This window comes from Lagopus muta, chromosome 5 (genome assembly GCF_023343835.1).
Source record: "Lagopus muta isolate bLagMut1 chromosome 5, bLagMut1 primary, whole genome shotgun sequence".
Lineage (NCBI taxonomy): Eukaryota > Metazoa > Chordata > Aves > Galliformes > Phasianidae > Lagopus > Lagopus muta.
In genome coordinates this window covers 2,400,154-2,420,432 of record NC_064437.1, presented here as the reverse complement: position 1 = coordinate 2,420,432, position 20,279 = coordinate 2,400,154, and the positions used below count along the sequence as shown (strand labels likewise).

At 41.8% G+C, this 20,279-nt stretch overlaps 2 protein-coding genes across 17 annotated transcripts in view; one reads left to right on the top strand and one right to left on the bottom strand.

Annotated features, from left to right (window-relative positions):
- The window catches only part of DOCK7 (dedicator of cytokinesis 7), an 89,191-nt gene that overhangs the window by 33,251 nt on the left and 35,661 nt on the right, over positions 1 to 20,279 (bottom strand). For all 16 annotated transcript variants that reach the window (XM_048944189.1, XM_048944190.1, XM_048944191.1 and 13 more), the window contains exons 15-22: positions 6,822 to 6,939; positions 6,254 to 6,324; positions 5,301 to 5,439; positions 5,006 to 5,107; positions 4,430 to 4,516; positions 3,442 to 3,673; positions 2,139 to 2,303; positions 1,099 to 1,268 (exon numbers count right to left, since the gene is read on the bottom strand). In XM_048944189.1, the coding sequence (XP_048800146.1) occupies positions 1,099 to 1,268; positions 2,139 to 2,303; positions 3,442 to 3,673; positions 4,430 to 4,516; positions 5,006 to 5,107; positions 5,301 to 5,439; positions 6,254 to 6,324; positions 6,822 to 6,939 (1,084 nt within the window). The remainder of the gene's footprint in view (positions 1 to 1,098; positions 1,269 to 2,138; positions 2,304 to 3,441; positions 3,674 to 4,429; positions 4,517 to 5,005; positions 5,108 to 5,300; positions 5,440 to 6,253; positions 6,325 to 6,821; positions 6,940 to 20,279) is intronic.
- On the top strand, positions 11,991 to 19,638 carry ANGPTL3 (angiopoietin like 3). Its single transcript, XM_048944208.1, has 7 exons — positions 11,991 to 12,566; positions 13,519 to 13,629; positions 14,402 to 14,522; positions 15,174 to 15,287; positions 16,146 to 16,241; positions 17,451 to 17,723; positions 18,990 to 19,638. Exons 1-7 carry the CDS (start codon positions 12,069 to 12,071, stop codon positions 19,169 to 19,171), a joined length of 1,395 nt encoding a protein of 464 aa, XP_048800165.1. The 5' UTR covers positions 11,991 to 12,068; the 3' UTR covers positions 19,172 to 19,638.

Sequence of the window (20,279 nt, the reverse complement as noted above, 5' to 3'; positions counted from 1 at the left end):
ATGGCTTGGATTGAAAAGGACCACAAAGATCATTTCATTTCAATCCTCCTACTACTTATATATTATTACTACTTATATATTATATACTACTATCCCATATACTGTGCAGGGCTCAGAACAATTAGAATCATAGAATCCTAGAATGGCCTGGGTTGCAAAGGCCCACAGTGCTCATCCAGTTCCAACCCCCTGCTATGTGCAGGTCACCAACCAGCAGCCCAGGCTGCCCAGAGCCACATCCAGCCTGGCCTTGAATGTCTGCAGGGATGGGGCATCCACAGCCTCCTTGGGCAGCCTGTGCCAGTGCCTCACCACCCTCTGGCTGAAAAACTTCCACCTCATATCCAACCTAAACCTCCCCTGTCTCAGTTTAAAACCATTCCCCCTTGTCCTATCAGCATCCACCCTCATAAACAGCTGTTCCCCCTCCTGTTTATATGCTCCCTTCAAGTACTAGAAGGCCACAATGAGGTCTGCCCACCATAAAGGTGAGGAGTCACTGTGGATGCTGAGTGAGTACATCAAAAATTCATACTGCAGCTAGACTGCAGCTCAGTTGCTAACCAAGTGAAATCTTTCTGGCTATAGAATATGCCTGCTGCGTGCAAGGTACTTGCTTTGGACATAAGTAACACAGAGAGCATTTGAGCAGCTGTTAGTGCTGAACACAGAGGAGAAGAGAGAGTTTTGGTTTGGGAGGTAACACTGGGATCAAAGGGTGGCAAAGTAGGGGATGCAAGGTTTGGGGAGACATAACAGCTAGTCAGAGGATATAGCTGCTGGCCATGTGAGAAGTGAGAAGAAAGCTGTCCTTGTCTTACTGATCTTGGGGAGGCAAGTCCAGAAGGACTCCGGCCCCAGCCATCACACCCGTGGAAGTAATACTGGCAGGATGGTCTCTAATAAATCAGAGACAGAAGCAGCAATTTTCAGGAGTATCAGGCATGTTTTCCATAACCACCAGAATAAGCCTGAGATGGGGCTGCTAGTGAGGACAATTTCTGATAGGAAATAAAACACGAGAACTTCCCCATCATTACTTTAGATATGAAATAAAAGACACTGCCATCCCCGAGCCCCTTGGCTGTGCATTTGTACCTTACTGCCAATGATCGAGCGAACTTCATCATCAGGTGAGGTGGGGGTCCCAGATATATCTGGGTTGCTGTTGCTGAGGCTCCGTGAGCGGTTCAGGTTAAGGCTTGCTGGTCGGACAGCAGATCGAGCCATGGTGGCATAATGCACTGATCCCCCTAAGCCACCGGGACCTACAGTGCCATACAAAGAACATCTTGTTGCACCTCCAGTCAAAGCCTCCATCCCGCCCTGCTTTACACCTTTTTAGTACAAAACCTTTGCATAACCAGTAGCTCTGGTCCATAAGGAAATCTCCCATGCTTCCCCTGCCAAGGTTAGCAGCTGGGAGATGGGATCAACATGCTGTTTTATTCTGTGATCTGTGGGAAGCAGGAAGCTCCCTGTGGCTTCAGGCAGCCAGCATGAGGTCTGCCTTTAGCCAGATCACAGAGTGGAAATAGTAAAGCACTGAATTCTGAGGTATAGTTCTAAGCACACAACTTTTCCAGTCTCCTCAGCGGCCTTCCTTTCCATGCAAGAAACAAGTGCTGTGAACAACAGGCCTTCCAAAGCCTGGTTTTCTCTATCTCCATTCCAGTAGATGCCTTTCTTGTTCTCAGCAGAGGTAGAATCAATGTGATTCCCTCCTGTACACATCTGTATTTAAGTATTTCAGACTCCTATGCCAGCGCATCAACTTCTGCTGGAACTGAATAAAAGTCCTAAAGTACTAATGAAAGAGTCTGGGAAGCAGGATAGGCCACAGGGTATCCCATCCATTTGTCACAAAACAAAGTAAATAGAACAGCATTTTGTCATAATTTCACCTCAAGTTCTTTCAGTAATGGCACTTTGAGACCACTGAATAGTTAAATCCCTGACATGGCTCTAACTGTAATTAAACTCATCATCTAAATGGCAACACTGCATCGCAGAGAAAGTTAATAACAGGACTTGGCAGGGAACCAGTCATGCAATTGGAGCTCAGAGCATCTGCCAGGAAGCACTTTCTGCTTGCTTTTAACAAACTGTGACTTGAAATAAAGTGAAAAAAGAGCTACCTGGTGATGGCGAGTTGGGATAGGTATTTGGTAGGCGAAAAACATAGTAAATATAGGAAGCAAGAAGGCTGTTTCTGCCATGCTGGTCCTGGTTTCCATCCAAGTTCTTGTGAAGTCTGTTTATGATTGAAGCCATTGCTTCAAAAGATGCTTGGCCCAGGTTTACTGAAAAAAAAAAAAAGAAAAAAAAGTTGTTTTAGATTTCAGCAATCCCCACAAACAAATTCTGAATATGCATTTCATCCACCTTCTAAAGGATAAATGGTGAAGCTTGTTAGAGTACAGCAAGCATTTCTCAAGAAAAACTGAAGCTGGTATTTGAAGTAGGTCTAATAAACAACTTGACAAGAAGGCAGGTGCTGCAGTGTTGCAGTTCCTCTCATTTTAATAACACTTGATGAATTTAGGTTTGATTTCTGGAATCAGACCAACTTTGGCCCCCCCAGTTTGCAATGGTAACAATATCCTGGTTTACCTGATGCCCTCTGGATATTTGTCATACATTTCTCAGTAAACTCTTGGCTCCATTTAAGTATCAGTCAAAATACAAAGTGAAAAAGAGCAATTCCATTCTGTTCAAAAAACTGAGCATAGAAATCCACACGTGGACCTGGCTAGATATTTTAAACAAATGAGGGATGAAGCAGACTGCAGCTGGAAACAGTAAATCTAACGTAAGTTGGTTTACAAAGTCCCCCATGTCAGTACATCTCCCTTTCCTCTCTGCAGTCAGCACCTCCCTGTATATTGGTGTGTTCAGAAAACACATCAGCAGCTTCCTCACCAGTGTTTGAATTGCAGGCTTCCTTTCTGAGAAGTTTAATTAAATGCTCAGTTAGGCCATTTAGGCAAACCCCATACAGGGAGCAAAAGAAGGGATTATTCATGCTGACAACATCAGACTAGAACAGCTACAGCATCTACGTCTTCTTAATTTACCTACTTCAAAGTTCTCCAAGGTGACTAGTGAGACTGAAAGTCTTAGTTTCTGAATGTCAGTATGGAGACACATTAACAGGCTCCAATGCTAAGAAAGCACTGGGCATCCAACTTTGAAAGTCAGGCTCCTTTCTGGTGTCTCAACTTGGACACCAAATTACCACCCATTTTTGAAAACTTTTCTACTGAATGTTGCTCCTGTGTATATCATCACTGGTCTGGATGCCAGAATGTTTTACTTTGAAGATGCATGGCACTAAAATAAAGGATAAAAATGGACTTATTTATTTCTACATAAATATGATAACATTGGAAGTGTCAAATTCTCAGCTATGTAATTCTCTATAAAACTTAAATAGAATACCTATTTGGCCTGCAATGACAGGAGGTCTTACTACCAGAAGAATCAGTTTGTCAAGCAGGAGATGAAGAAATCGCACTACCGGCTCCAGTTGAGAGGAATTTAAAGCTGAAATGCTGCTCTTCAGTTCATTTTCCAAGTTGTTTTCCATAATTCTCATGTCTCCTATTCGCACAGGGAACATGTGCTCGTCCAGAGCATGGACAAGTGCAAAGAACTTGTCAAGATAAGGGTCCTACACACAAGCACAGAACAGAAATCAGCAAGAAGCTCCCAGATGAACACCGCTCTCTGTGGACTTGTCCTCATTGATGGATTTTCTCTTTCCCCTCTTCTATCTGGACATTTAATTCCACAAAATTACCAGAAACTCAACACTTGTGAGAGCTCTGCCTATTTAAGCTCAGCTTAAATCAGCCAGTTCAGAAAGCGTTCAGGCAAAAGTAGACAACTCACAGACTGTGTTCTTTAGAGAAACAGACAGAAATGCACTGAAGTCATAGTACTATTGACAGCACAAACAAAATACATCAAAAAACCATCAAAAAGACACACAAGGAATTAATAAACTAAAAGTTGAAACAATGAGTTCAAAACGATTGCCATCTCTCATTGTGGATCAAAGACAGACAAAAAATACACATGGAAACAGAAGTGACAGGGAGGAAAAGGAAAAACAAGAAAACATCATATGCTTGGACAGCATGTTAGATCTGTTGTATTTAAAACAACAGTCAAAGGTCTGAAAACATTGTTGGCCATTCAACCCCTGTGAATAAAGGCCAAACCATTCATGTTTTTAAGCAGAACTTCTCAGATATACTCACAGCAGAACGTGGAATAACAGGTCTGCTGGCTCAGAACTGAAAATGAGATTGTAATTTCACTACTGTAATTGCTGTACTCTTCATTACAAACTCTTTGACAGTGTTTCAACTGCCAAAAGATTATCAAGATTTTTTTTATTAAAACGACAGATCTTAACACTTACCTGAGTATGGAGGGATGAGACAGCAACAACTTCTACATTGAAAACTCCTTTGTGATTATCCACCCACTTCATTCCAGGAAGTGGAACCTACAGGTGAGCAGAAGGATGAATGGAGATGTGACAGAAAGAAAAGCTACAGTACTTCTCATTACAATTGCCATTTCATTTTACTGTCAGACCATACACGGTTTTAAACTGAGACAGGGGAGGTTTGGGTTGGATATGAGGAGGAAGTTTTTCACCCACAGGGTGGTGAGGCACTGGCACAGGTTGCCCAAGGAGGCTGTGGATGCCCCATCCCTGGAGGCAATCAAGGCCAGGCTGGATGTGGCTCTGGGCAGCCTGGGCTGCTGGTTGGCGACCTGCACACAGCAGGGGGTTGGGACTGATGAGCGTTGTGCTCCTTTGCAACCCAGGCCATTCTAGGATTCTGTGCACACACACACTTAGCATTTAGGAAATACAGATGCATGCACACACAAGCTTATAAGTGCACATATACTTCTCACTTTATTTTTTTATTGTTTTTAAAAAGAAGTATTCTCCTGCTGATTTTCAATGTGAGAAACTACTCACCTCTGGAGAAAGCACTGAATATGCCTGTGGTGGTTTTTCCAGTGAGACAGGGAGACAGAACTGACCAGTCTTTAACCGTCCATTTTGAAGCATCGGAATCCACTTTAAGTAATTGAACAACAAGAAGAAATGAAAATACAAACTTCTTAAGGCTTTACTGAAATCCACAAGCTTGACTGTCTCAAACTCTACAATGGTATACACTGACAGTTATGACTAAAAAAATTGCAAATAAATGCATTATCCATCTACAGAATATTGTCCTGTGCTGAAAAACAGATTGAAAGCCACTCACGGTGTATCCAACTGGAGTCTCCAGGGGAGTGTTTTGTTTTTGTTGGCAGCTGACATGGTAGAAAGTAAAAAGCAGATGGTGGTGATCAGTTAAAGTGGCTGGAAGCTTAATCTTGATTTCCTCATGAAAATCAGGTGACCTGTGCAGAAACCAGACCCTTTGTTTAGTCATCAATATAAGCAGTGTGGTTTTCTATCTTGTGCTGCAGATCTTTTGAGTTAAACTATCTGGAGGGAAGGAGTTATAAGGAATACTCTAAGGAATTTAAAGCTTTTCCTTCTAATCATCAAGGACTGGAAAAACTTCCATAGTTTATTTCCAGTCTACAAAAAAAATACAAGCAGCATCCTGGGGGGCTGCAGTGCAGCCCCTCCTCACACAGGCATTCTGAATTGTATCTCTCCCCATGAGGCAATGAACTTTTCCCTGATGCCACAATACCCAACCTGAAGGACAAGATTTTCTCTCCAGAACAGCCATAGAGACAAACAGTATGTTAAGGTCAGATTCAGCACTCCTTACCTGAGCTGCTCTGACATAATTTTCAAGACCAAGTATTTCTAATCTGTAACTACATCCTAGAAAGCTCTAAATACCTAATTACTCAACACAATAGCAAAGTATTTGCTAACGAGTGTTACATTTTCAGGTCTAACTTGAAGCTTATCCTTACAGAATCTGCTGAGTTGGGCTAAATGCTCAAGATCACAGCCTGACACAATGCTCTTGACACGTATCAGAGCAAACAAAGACTCCAGCTCCCACTCATTGTATCACGCTAGCTACAACACTACCTACAGTGTCAGGTGATGGAAGTGCTATGCAGACAGTCTTTGATAAGTAAATGTCAATGAGGAAGATTCACTGGTGAGCTCCACAACTGTTTCACTGGTAAACAGAACAATACTATCCTTAGGGACCCATCTCCATTTACAAACTGTCATAGATTTTACCTGTTGTGATATACTACAGCAGTGTATGCTTCTTTGGAAAATTCAGGACAGCTAGATTTGCCAAAGATGACCTGTAAAAAAGAAGAAAAATAGCATACAGAGAGGTGCCACGAGTCTGTTCCATAATCCCATTCACAGCTCTATTCCATGAAGCTGTGTACAACACCAACATGTTACATACTCCTTTGCTTCTATGCTTCTATTCTACTCAGCCACTGAAGATTTACAGTTTTAATAGTCCTGCTCACACATGCACACAGATAGAGCTAAGGAACTGATGATGCATGTAACCATCCCCAGACAGAGCCAACAAAGATCAGGATGATTGAGAATTCAGAAGTCCCACTGCAAACATCTAAGGTCAAAATACCAAGTGCTATATTGTTACTTTGCATACCCGATACAAACACCCCCTGGGTTCAAAAACACCGTGACTCTATGCTTCCTGGAATTTATTTGGAAGTGTATTACATTGAGTTTTCTTTAACACAGAGATTTCATGGCTGCAACGTGTATCCTGCCTTGTTGGCACGAAGCATTCACGTTGAGCACCAAGCACTCCCCTCACCGGCATAGCATTGCTTGGGTCCTCTCCATACATGAACTGGACTTTCACAGTGATATTCCTGGCAGATCCTTGGCGGTTGGCAAAGTTAAGGCTCTGAGGATAGACATAAAGAAGATTCCTGCAAGACACAAAAGCATTTCTGCATGAGAATAACGGGGTTCACACTGTTATTAATGCTGTTACTTCAAACCCCAAAGAAAACAGAGTGACAAAGTGAAGTGTTTGACATCTTCCATTAGTCAGGTGGTCTTCTCCTGATCAAAAATGCACACTCACACAAGTGACTTGATGACAACCTCTCCTTTCAGGAGACAAAAGTCACTTCTTTAAACTGTGGTGATATTTTGAAATAGTTCCTGTTTATAAAGATGCTTGAAAAATACATCCAAAAATTGTTATTTGGCAAATTCAAGTGGAAAGAAGACATCTCAGCAGGGTGGCTGGCTTTTGTTAAATAGTTGACTTGTTTTGACCTTTCAATTTTTACTTCAAATCTCCCTTTATCAAGATGACTTCAGGTGTAACACCTCTTCTCCAACAACAGATTGGATTAAATGAACATCTGCATCTTCAGCAGACAAGCAGTCTTTGCAGTGATTCAGATGGGATGGCGTCTTCAATTCCACACCTGAGTACCACACTCTGGGAAGGACAGGGATCAGGTAAAACAGATGGCTAAGAAGTGAGAACACTCAATAGCCCTGGAAGCACCTGAGGTGACCAGCTAAATCATCATAGAATGGCATAGATTAGACATTAAACAATCTAGTTCCAACCCCCCTGCCATAGACAGTGTTGGCATCCACTAGAGCAGGCTGCAGAGGGTCCCATCCAATTTTGTTCTGACGTTTCTAATTCCAGTTGCTCCCTGATACTCGTGAGTAATATTATCTGCACTGACACCAGCTAACACTGGTCCTAAGGAGTGCTCCAAGAGCCTCAGAAGATACTTCCCTGAGGTCAGCATCTGCACAGGGCAGTCCGGATGCACAGCTCCAGAAGGCTCTGTGGGGCTGCACTATGGAGACCGACTTCTTTCCACCTTTCCAGGCAGAGAAATATGCTTAGCTGGCACATGGGAAATTTCTTCCTTTTCAAGTCCTTCATGCTGAATTAATTTTTTGAATCCCATCCCCATTGTCGCTTTGCCTAATCAACGCTCTCCTACTATTTCAGAGAGGGCCTTTGCCATTTTTGTGACTCTACTAAATTACTTTGTTCTGGCATGAATACATTTGCTCCTTGATGTTCTTTTTCAAATGAAAATGGATATGAAAATTTACTCTAAAATGTACATTGCTCATAAAACTTTTATTAAGTATTATTAGTGCTCTAAGAGAAGGATTTAATGTATTTGGGAAGCCTGGCTGCAGGATCCCTATATTAAAGGCAGTTCTTATGCGTGAGACTGATTTACGAATAGCAGAGCTGAGCCTGAACCAAGCCTCCAGTTCTCCTATCACCTCTTCTGCTTTGGCTTGGGAGCAAAGACGACATTTCAGCAAATTGATGTCACTCTATAAAGAAGGTGGAAAGCTATAAGCAGACACCAGACCTGACATTACATCCCAGCCACAGCTTCAGCTGACTTCTGAGTTTCACCTGTGTTACCCTCTTTCCTTCAAGTCATTGCACTGTAAATCCCCACCCCACTATCTGTATGCACAAATACCAAAGCTCAGTAGAGTCTGGAGGACGCTGGAGGTACAACCACCATCCTCTGTGATGGGAAAGGATCTGCCATGGAAATAGCACCACAGTGCCACAAACACTGATAAAATACAAGGAGCACTAGTCCTCATGCTTTCAAGCAACAGCTACTTCCTGCTATTATTTGCAGATTTCTATCACTAAAGATTTTGGCCAGAAGCTTTAAACTCAAGGATTTGCATCTGGAGCACTTATTATAATGCAAAACATATGCAACGCTTACATTACTTTCTCAAACAGATCTCAGAAGTACTTCTACCTCTGTAAAATAAATGGCCAAAGCACAAAAGGCCAGGCCTTGGAAATAAACATAAAGACTTGACCTTAAATCTTAAAAGAGATGTCTATAAACATTATTAAAATTCCCCTTTCTGGTAAAACCCAGAGGCCTTTTTCTCTGCTTTATTCCCACTATCAAAACCATGCAAAGCCTACTTAAAGAAGGTCACCCAGGTGTATGATAGATCCTTAGGACCATGTCTATTAAATACATCTTTTCTTGGTTAGGCCAACAGAGACAAGATTCACCCTTAGGGTTTCTACAGCTCCTAAATCTTACAGTTTCATCCTGCCAGGGGGTTTTTCTTCTCTGTGCTTTCCTACGCCCTACTTTGCTTAAGGACTCTGTGACTGTCAAGACATCTGAGAACTGGAGGGTGACATTTCCAAGCGCACTTATCACTGCTTGATTTTATTGGCACTGGCATTAACAGGGAGAGTTCTACAGCTGCATGTGCTCGGCAGCCACTCGTGATGTTGAGACATTTGACATCAGAGCATTCTGACTGCCCTTCTCATTCATGAAACGGCAGTGTCACATCTGAGCAGCACTCAGGCACAAGTGAGCTCCCATTTTGTGTTCAGCTACTATGCAGCAGGACATGCAGGGAACCTGGTAACATTCCTGACCCCAACTGTTTGGTTACTTGTGTAATTTTTCTGAAGATTAAGCCAAGAATAAAGATTTTAGGAACAACAGGGGCAACATAAATCAGAACTGAGAAAACCTTGACAGTAAGAAATAGCTAAGACAGAAGAAAATGTTTCCTCTGAAATCTTGTAAAACCAAAGCCATCCCAAGTATTCTGATGTGGACTGCAGGAAGTACTTATTTAAAAAAAATATTTTACAACCAATTCTTCAAGTTTTGCAGCCCCAAATTCCTGTGTCAGATACCAGAGACTGGACTTTGCTCCTTATCACAGAGCAGCGTCAGGCCCAGATAAAGACTTTGTCACTTGTGTAGAGGTTTAGCTAATCTGATGATTTTCCCTACAGAAAACATGTACACGTTGAAAGCACACGTTTTATCTTCCTTTTTCAGACCTGAAGTGTCTAAGTGGGGTTACCACTCACAGTGTATCTCAGTCAAAGCTAAAGTATCAAACCTTTCATAGTTCAAACTGTTAAGGTGCCCAAGAGCTTGTGCCCAACACAGGCACAAGACAGGACCAATTCCTAGGATATTGGATTCTGCACATCCTTGGGTTTTTTGAATAGCTCTTCATACATTTCCACTGGTATTAACAGATGAGAAAATGCTGCAGAAATGATGACTCACTGCAACCCTTACAGGCTTATCAACTTCCAATGAATTACTCTAATTGTTCTGACTATTTTCCTAACAGATTTTCATTAGGGCTGGGTAAATACTAATTTGATGCGTTCCTTTAATGACAGCCCATAACCAAACTCCCTTTTGCTCGCAGCCTTCCAGACTCCAATGAGCAATTAAATAACTGCCCTCCACCATGTCTTACATCTGCCAACTGTGAGCAGATGCAGCCCCGTCTCACCCAGCTGGGCTCAGTTCTTGCTTTGCATGGGTCATCAATGAGCATTTAATTGGTAAAAACCTCTTTCCATACCCTTCAAGTGCACCTTTCTAACCTGACTTACATAAGCTGTGTGGAATCAAGCAGAACTAGGAGAACCATGGGGTATCTCCATATTGGCCTGCACCTATCACAGCTCTTTCCAGTTTGTCAGCCTGTCTCAAAAGGCAGAAGGATTGTATAGCTGCAATATCTGAAGGGCCAGAAGTACCTGTTACCAATACACTGCAATTCAAACAAAGCAAAGGCTATCTGAATCCTTGGCAGAATGCATAGCAGAGCTCAGGGCTGTCCTTGCCCTCCTGCTCCCCAACTCTTTGCACAGCACAGCCAGAGTTAAGACCTTCAAGACAGTCTGTTGCAGCAGGACACCTTCCAGGACTGGAAATTACTGGACTGTTCTTCACAAGACAGCACTGCATGTTTGGGTTGTGAAAATGCAGTGCTGCTTCCCATTACAAAACTCTGATTATTGACTGTATTTAGGGACAATTCCCACATTTGCTCCCAATCTATGCCTACAAATCCCTTTGAATAAGTCCCCATTCTCTCCAGTGCCAAGACTGCTGTTTATGTATGCATTGTGCAGATACTCCAGTAAGTCTGATTCAAGACATACTGGTGCAAACAATTCACCAACTAATCAGAGACACTTTCATGTTATTTAATTATTAGGGAGGAAAGAGCAGGTTAACTGCACGTTATCAGCCCTTCATCAGACACTAAGCCCAGGCCAAGTTGAGCAATGACCTAAAAACCCTTCAAAGTAGAGACTATATTATGCATGGACTGATTTCTTGGATTTCTATGAGAAAGAAAAATACCTTTCATTCATACTGCAATACTCCCTGAAAAACAAACACTTCCATGCAGAGACCCAGTGCAGAGCTGGACATTTATTTCAAAGCACCCGCAGACTTGCTTGGATCACTCAGAATCTTAAAAAGCAAAGGGAATTGTAAGGTGAGAAATGAAAGCAGGACATTATTTATCTCACCCACCTCTGGAAAGCAGCTCTTAAAAAATAAGCTTTATATGGTGTAAATTACTGCACAAACCTTAAGATAGTAGAATCACATCCAGGCAATCTCTGGACCTAATTCCCACTTTCTCACTTAATCTGAACTAGCTGACAAGCAAATCCACTGCAGCACGATGAGTTACATCAGAAAATGGTACAAGATGAAAATCAGATTGTGTGAATCATCGGAGAGTATTTTGCCCTTCCCCAGCTTATCTAAAAGCTGCATAACCTGAAGTGCAGCGTCCAGTGCTCCTAAGTAGGGCAAATCCTTCTACATTCCTAAGGGAATAAGAGAAATCATACAACACAAGAAGCAATTTGGGCTCTTTAGTGAGATTATGTCTCACAATTAATCCATTAACGAGTGCTGTGTCAGAAACGCATCCTACATCATCAATAACATTTTAGAACAGACTGTTTGGCAGATGGAAAAGTTCAGAGCCAGTTTTATCAGCAACATGCCTGCCTCTCAGGTTTACCTTCCCAGGCATCAACCTAGATTCGAGTGGGGTTACAATTGTTCAAATTTGTTCAGTTTAATGATCAACTTCTTGGTCTGCCTCTTCTAAAATGAAGAGGAGTATATATAGATTAAATTCTTCAACAGAGCATTCACACAGTGAAAACTATCTGGAAAAGTCTCTGCTGAACAACCAAAGCATATCAGGAATAGAAAACATGAAAATCATTCTACTCCTTCTATTCATTGCCCCATTTGCTCTTCCAATTAGGGCTGAAAAGGACTTCTCTCTCCTTGATTCTGCTGCATCTCCTGAGACAAAATCAAGATTTGCCATGCTAGATGATGTCCGAATCTTAGCCAATGGACTCCTCCAGCTCGGGCACGGTCTTAAAGATTTTGTCCACAAGACAAAGGGACAGATGAATGATATCTTTCAAAAACTTTACATTTTCGATAGGTCTTTCTATGAGCTCTCACTGCAAACCAGTGAAATCAAGGAAGAAGAAGAACAACTCCGACAAACTACTGCGAGACTGCAAATCAACAATGAAGAGATAAAGAATCTCTCGCAGGAGATGAACCTGAAGATTGAAGACCTCATACAAAACAAAATCCAGCTGCAAGAAAAAGTATGGGGACTGGAGGACAAGGTCACAAAGTTGGCCATTATCCAGCCTACAGCGCAGGAGACAAATGAAATTTCTTCACTCAAAGTAAGTAGATTTGTGAAAGTCCTTTACACATAAAGCCAAGTAAATTGTAATGCTATTATCTGTCATTATACATTAGAAACTGATGTTTTCCCTGCAACTTCACTGCAGTATTACTGTGCATTGAGAAACAGATCACCACAGTAATCCTAAAGAGTCAGAGAAAATGGTGAAATGATTGGGCTCTGCATCATTTCAGTACATTTTGCAAATCATTTTTAAGAAACTGTAATAATAATGAGGATATAAAATTAATTGGGAAAGTGATTTGCTTATGAAGTCCAAAGCTTCATATGTCATTGGCTCATTATGAGTCAGTGCACTCGGGTCTGTCTGCTCAGCATAAAATTAGGAAGTTTTAACCTTTAGAGAGGGATATTTATAGTTCCTGTATGACACCTAGAACAAAGAATTTTGTATGTGTTAACAGTTTTAATGTCAATACATGCAAATACGAGGGTGGGTATAAAATTTCCACCGAAAAAGGAAGTATGAAATGGATTCTGCAAAAGCATAAAATGGTCAAATAACTTGTGTGAGAAAACACTGGATATTCATGTGAGAGAAGAAAGAAAAAAGAAACCCCCAGCTAATACCTTGAACACCTGCCATCATTTCTCTTTATGGTCACTGCCATATATTTACTTTGAAGCAAGGACCAACTTCACAGAACGTAAATGTTTTGCACGTGGACATGGAAGGAAAGTGACAGCAACAGTAAAAGCCTACGAAGCTGCCAGCACTTTTCCTCCATCAAGCATTAAAATAACCTGGGTACTCATTTCAGTGGCAAAGAAATGTGTGCCTTTAGAGCAAAAGCAGACAATCCTATGGAGAATGCAACGTGAAATGGTTTGTGCCTCTCACAAGTAACCCCACGATGTGTTAGGTTGGCAGTGTGACAGCCTTATGCTGCCTTTCTCTAACTGCAGCCTCCCTCCTTTGCTGCCCTCAGGCCTTTGTGGAGCAGCAGGACAATCACATCAAGCAACTCCACAAAATCGTGGAGGACCAGCACGTGCAGCTGGACAAACAGCACAACCAAATAATGGAGCTGGAGGACAAGGTACGTGAACCATCACATTCCTCGCTTCTGACTTTTACATCTCTTATGATGTTTTGGGAGCATAGAGGATGCTAGACGTGATTCTGATCACAGCTGGGACCTCTTCAGTTGAGAGCCTGCTGTGCTGCCGGGCTGGAGGCCAAGGCCATTGCACACAGCAATGGAGATCACAGCCTCAAACCACTGCCCATCAGTAATAGGTTGTTCTATTTCCTGACTGCTGTTTGTAGGTTTTTTTCATTATCTATTCTGTTATTGTTCTTCCCTTGGTCTTCTCAGCATCATCACTTTCCATCTCTTTCTCCTTTTCCAATATTCACTCCAATAGGGAACCAAGTTCTGCAGCCCCACATGTGTAACCAAAAAAATGGGCGTAACTGACACGCTCATATTTAGTTTATTCCTAAGAGGAAGCTGTAAAAGCGAAATGCCTTTTACAAAAATAACTGTTCTGTGCTCTTCAGGTGTTGCTATTATTTGTCTAAGTAATGAGAAAGTAAGCTAATTATATTTACTCATTAACATGCACCTCATGAGAACTGGTCACATACTTTGTGAATCCTGTGTTGTTTGGGCAGTGGAATAGCTGACATATAGAACTGAAATCCACCAGTGTGCTTCTAAAGTACTTTTATGTACTAAGTTGGGTATTTCAAATGCTTATGTTCATGTAAAAAGTTACTATCTGTACTACGTTGCTCAGTTTGATACATGAATCCAATAATTTCAGAGCCTTGGGAAATTAACAGTCTGTAATTACGGTTCTTGCCAGCTAAACCACATTGAGCTCCAGGAACTCACAGAGAATTCCTTCACCGAGGAGCAAGCAGAATCAAATGAGGGCAGCCCCTTCCTTGGGCACAACTCCACAGCCATAATGCACAAAGTGGAAGGTGAGACCACATGCCTTACGTGCACTACAAAACACCTTGCTGGGTTTTAGTAATCAAGGGCTCTTATGTTACACGCAGCACTTCTGCAAGGAGCTGCATTTTCTGCTTTGGAAAACACATCATCTGTTTAGCCACTCTATGTGTATACTTGTCTATGGGATGACACACAAACAACATCCAATTGTGCCATCATCCTCAATCTTTAGCCTCCATTCACTCCATTTCAATACATGCTGTGACAATCTTTGCAATCCACTTACTGATGCCTGTCTTGGAGAGTATGAGCAGCCAACTAATTTACTTCAGCTCATTACAGGATTTGGAAGACCCTTTTTTGAAGTTGAGATGCATTTCCAAACTGCAGCAATGGGAACAGAATTTATTGGGAAAGTTTTAAGGTGTGGCAAAATCCATTTGCCAGAGTCCAATCCTAAGCCTTAAAAATTCTGCAAAATTCACTTAGAAAACATACATCAGCTGTATTATCAAAGCAATTTGTTCATTTCATGACATTTATTGTAATAATGACCAAAAAGACTCTTTGAGTTTCTGTATCTGCCCTGCCCTATGAAAAATCCAAGTTACAAAGCTGAATTAAAACTCACCATGTCCAAAACAGGATTTGTAATTGCCTGGTGTTTGCCTTCCTAGGTGCCACTCCTGACTGCACTGCTCTCTACAACAGTGGCACACGCTCCAGTGGTATTTACACTATTAAGCCCAACAGCTCAGAAGCTTTCGATGTCTACTGTGAAATGAAATTTGGTAAGACAGCTGTGCTAGCAACAGTCTAATGTTCTGATCTTCCTATGAGCCAAAATACTGTATATCACCCAAAGTGCATAAAAACTTACTGTCTTATGCATCCTTTTCTCTTATATATATATGTGTGTGTGTGAGAGATGTGTCTCAAATATACTCATGCTATTATAATTCTCAGTAGTATCCATGCAGTTAACATGAGCACATTAATACTAAAAAGTCAAGTACTTTTTGGTATAAAGATGAAAATGACAACTATAAATGTCACTACATTGCAACCATGAATTAAGTTTTCCAAATAGAAAACAAACAGTGAACATAACTTGGGTTTCATAGCATGGACTGAGACTCAGCTGTATCAAACTAACCCAACGAGGTGAGCCCAGGAGGCAGGATTTCTGTACCATGTTTAGGGGAGCCATATATGTGCCTGGAACTGTGGCTGCACCTACCCAAGCTCTACCTTTGTAAGAAACTCACTCATTTGCCTGTTCCCTTTGGCACTGCCCAGAGATAAGAGATAAGAGCACCCTGCAGTGCTGCCCTGTGCGTGTCCTCTGCAGCTTCCCTCCTGAGCCTCTTGTCAAAGCCAGATGGGGAAGAGGCTGATGCAAACATAACAGGGCAACACAACATGTTTGTGTGTGTAAACAGAGTGACACGCAGCTGCCCTGTGCAAAAAACTGCTTTGCTTACTTTTGCTGAAATGTCTGCCATGGGGCTGTCATGACCTGGGCAGGAGAAAGATCTCAGAGCAGTGCTAGCCAGCAGCAGCCTATTGGCTCCATTAAACTCCATCTTCTCTCCTGTGTTTTAAGCACTTAAGCCAGGTTTATGATTTATTTCCCTCTGCATTCACAGGCACTTCCTGGACAGTAATCCAGAACAGAGTGGATGGATCACTAGATTTCAACCAAACCTGGGATGCCTATACAAATGGTTTTGGTGATCTCAATGGTAAAAAACACTTCTTTTGCTTCATTTCTTTGTACAAATTGATTTTAGAAGGTGAATCTTCTCAATGAAAGGTGTTCACATGAGAGCAGACAAAACCTACACACAAACCTAAGCAGCTTGCCTAACTATTGCAACACCAGGAAGAATAATTTAGTAAAATTCTCAATGCCACATCTTTGGATGCATGAACAGAAGCTCCTGCTGAATCAAGGCAAGGACATGCTAAGTGCTGTTTTAATAATTAACAAAGCAACCCTAAGCATTGTGGAATACACACAAACACAATGCCTCACCAAGATCACTACTTTCTCCCAAACTTTCTGCAACCACGTCTTCCTAACAACCCCCAGAGCGAGCTGCCCAGCCTCAGGCTGTGTGTGCTCCCTTACACAGCATCACTGGCTGCCCACGAGGTGCCCAATGTCCTCCCCCCTGGCTGGGCAGGCTGAAGAGACACCTCTGCTCACCTATTAACCACCAATTACGAAGAATTTCCAGCACCAAGAGCTGCACACGAGCCTCCCTGCTTTGAACACTTCCCCTGTTTTTCTTTTGGTTTAGAACGTATTTTTTACTTTCTAGGCATAGATTAAAACTTCACTAATTTGGGCACCACAACTGACATACTTTCACCTCGTTTACAATAAGGAGCTGCAGTATCTCAACGCCACCCCAGTTTGGGATAGCAGCTCACAATTGAGGTAGACTTTTGCCTATGCAGTTTGTCTGATGCTACTGAAAGCTACGGTTGCCCCTTTATTGGTCTCCAACTCTCATACACTAAACCAACATTAGGAAGAGGTAAACTCAGAATGCAGCAGGAGACCTCTGAAAAGATCAACAGTTCCCGAGGCTCATATTACCGATTTAATTAAAGCAGTGAATAGATCCTTTTAAATACTGTATTTTCACATGCACCAATTGCAGGTTACCTGTAAAATTCAATAGCAGTTCGAGTGCTGTGGATTTTCAGGGAACATTCAACCCATTACACTAAAAACTCTCCTCCAATAACATTCAACCTCAAATCCTCACCTCTGGCATACATTGATTCTGACGCTGTGCTGCTTACTCAAACAAATAGTCTCTAATAATGCATTTTAAAAGTGAATGAGTTACCTGAGGTACGGTTTAGATATCTGAGAAACATGGTAAATGCATTCAGATTTGGCTCCATAATCACACCCACTATTTACTATGATTTCACAGAGGAATTCTGGCTAGGCCTGAACAAGACCTACTCCATCACTAAACAAGGGGACTACATCTTACGGATTGAGCTGCAGGACTGGAAAGATAATAAGCGTTACATCGAGTATGCATTCACCCTGGGAGGCCCTGAAACAGACTACGTGCTGCAGCTCTCACGGATCTCTGGGAGCATCCCCAATGCACTGCCAGAGCAGACAGAACTGCGCTTCTCAACTGCAGACCACGATATGGCTGTAATAAATGACCTTGACTGCCCACAAAACTACCTAGGTATGCTGGGTGCACAAATGTGGATGTTCCCTTGCTAAATGAAGGATGGCAGTATGCTTTAGTGAGTGCTTACTGATATCTGGCTGGCTTTAGAAGCAGAAAAGAGACAATAGCTGCAGGAAAGAGTGGGAGATGCTTTTTGTTGGGCTCTACAACAATGAGGTATCACTTTTCTACTTTATAGAAGGGAAAAGAAAAGCAGAGTGAGGCTGAGTAAATAGCCAGAGTTAGAACCAGCAGAAGTGGCTGAAATAAAACCTAAAGCTGAGATAGTGAGCTACGGAGTACAGCTCCTTCTCTAAAGCCTGCTCTGCTGTGGCAGATTTCTTCCCTTCTTGCAAAAGAGAAGAGGACAAATTGACTCTTAGATCCATTTTGACTACAAGCCAATAGCTAAGAATAGAGGCAAGCTTCCACTGAAAGGAAGACTTAAGCTGCTTGTCAAAAGTGTATGCTAAAATTGCTCTCAAAAGAAGAAGAGAGGTGTGAGGCTAAAGATATATCTCTCCTTAAAGATGATTTGTTTAAACATTTCCTAAATTCACTGATGTTATGAAGCTTTTACATTTTGCTGCTTTGCAGAAAAAAGCAAACAATGCAAAAAGCAATTAATGATTAAACTGCAGGATACAAAATGCCCTGCCAGGCAACTGCTTCACACAGCAAACATTTTCTAGCATTCTCAGTTTGAAAACTGGGGATGTCTGAAACAATGTTGAGTGTTATAATCTGTAGTGGACATAACACAGATGAACAGACTTTCAAAATGCTGTACTTTTATATTTAGCACTGAGCCACAGCCAGTCCCTTACCTCTTGCCAGCTGAACTGGACTTCCAGTTCAAGATGGTGGTGAAGGACCTTGGCCAATAAAAAGTGATTTGTTTACTCCTGCAGATGAAGTACTTGAGAAAAGTATCAGTAAATTAATAAGTCTGTTGTGGAGCTTTATGGGAAACTATATGGAGCAGACCCAAATGTCCCAGTTCAGTGGAAGCATTTGTGTGTGAAGTTTTCTATGCACCACTACTTCTACGTGAAGCAGCCACTAACAGGTAGCACAACATTTGCACAGTGGCCTTCAAGTGTCAAGCATCAAGTGGCTCCACGTACAAGCAACATTTCATTTGGGTACACTGGGTAATTGTCACTTTTGCTGGAACTGGCCTAAAGATTGATGTTGCTAATGGGAACTGTGTACTCAAGCTGAGCACAATAGGTTAAGGAACAACTGACAGTAAATGATATTACAATATTTTTTTCTCAGGAGGCTGGTGGCACAGTGAATGTGAGGAAACCAATCTTAATGGGAAGTATGTCGCACCAAGGTCAAAAGGAAGACTAGATAGAACAAAAGGCTTATACTGGAAACCTAGGAATGGAAGATACTACCTGCTCAAGTCAACCAGAATAATGATACACCCAACAGATTTAAAAATTTTTGACTGAATGCTCAACCGGATGCATTTCACAGCTAATACACTGAGCATCAAAGAAATTCCTATTATGTTTAATATCAGATGTGTGTCCAAATCCATACACTGTATGGTGCATTCTCCAATGACATAAACCCTGAGGCACATATGATGGTCTTACTGTATGTTTGGTGAGTATTCTCATTCATCCTAGCCCAAATGTCAGTGTGCTAGAAGTTCAGAAGGGCTTTCATCTCTCTAAGATCAAACCCCATTGCCTAGGGAACAGATGCCTATCTATTTGTTAGATAACATTGCTTGGGGGAAAGGGTTTTATGGCTGCTGCATTAACTTCTGGGCAGTGCAGGAGGGTACAGGAAGTGTTCAAGCAAACAGAAAGTGCTGGCAAAGTACTACAGAGGACCTGTAGGTATTGAGACCGTGGGAAAAGAAAGAAATTGTGTTTCATACAGTAACTGATTAAATGTTTGGTTCAATTCACTGCTGTTGAATGCTCCTATGAGGAAATGAAAGATGAGGAACTCCCTATTTTAGGGCTCTGTGTATTTCCAGACAAACTTTTGGCAGTGTACATTAGGCCAATTTTTGCTGATGTACTGTACTCACGCAGCTGCAGAGATGTACACACACATCAAGTAAGCCATGGTGTAGACCTAATCTCTTAGATATCACACTTCAAAAAGTAACTGAACCACGCTTTGAAACTGAAACTTAAGGGCTAAACTTCAAAGCTCACTGAAAGGAGTGGGAGATTTTCTCATTTGAAACAGCTTCAGACCCATCCCCTTGTGACCCTTCAATACACCTCACTGAGAACTTAATAAGACTAAGAGAGCACAGGACAAAACGACTTTCAGAGAACAGCTGAGTAACCTGTGCCTGTGGAGTCCATGGTACCATCCAACAAACCCTGCAGGCCAACCTGTGTGCTGCTGCTCCTGAAAACATTCATATTTGTTTAACTTCAGCTGCAGAATCCTCCAAGGCAGTAGGACTGTCAACATGTTTACAGATGGCTTGATGTGGAACTGTTTATTGACAAAGACCTCAATTCTGCACTTATACTGAGTCATATTGACTTGTCTATTTTACCTTGTACAGCATGGATTTTCTATGTCAAC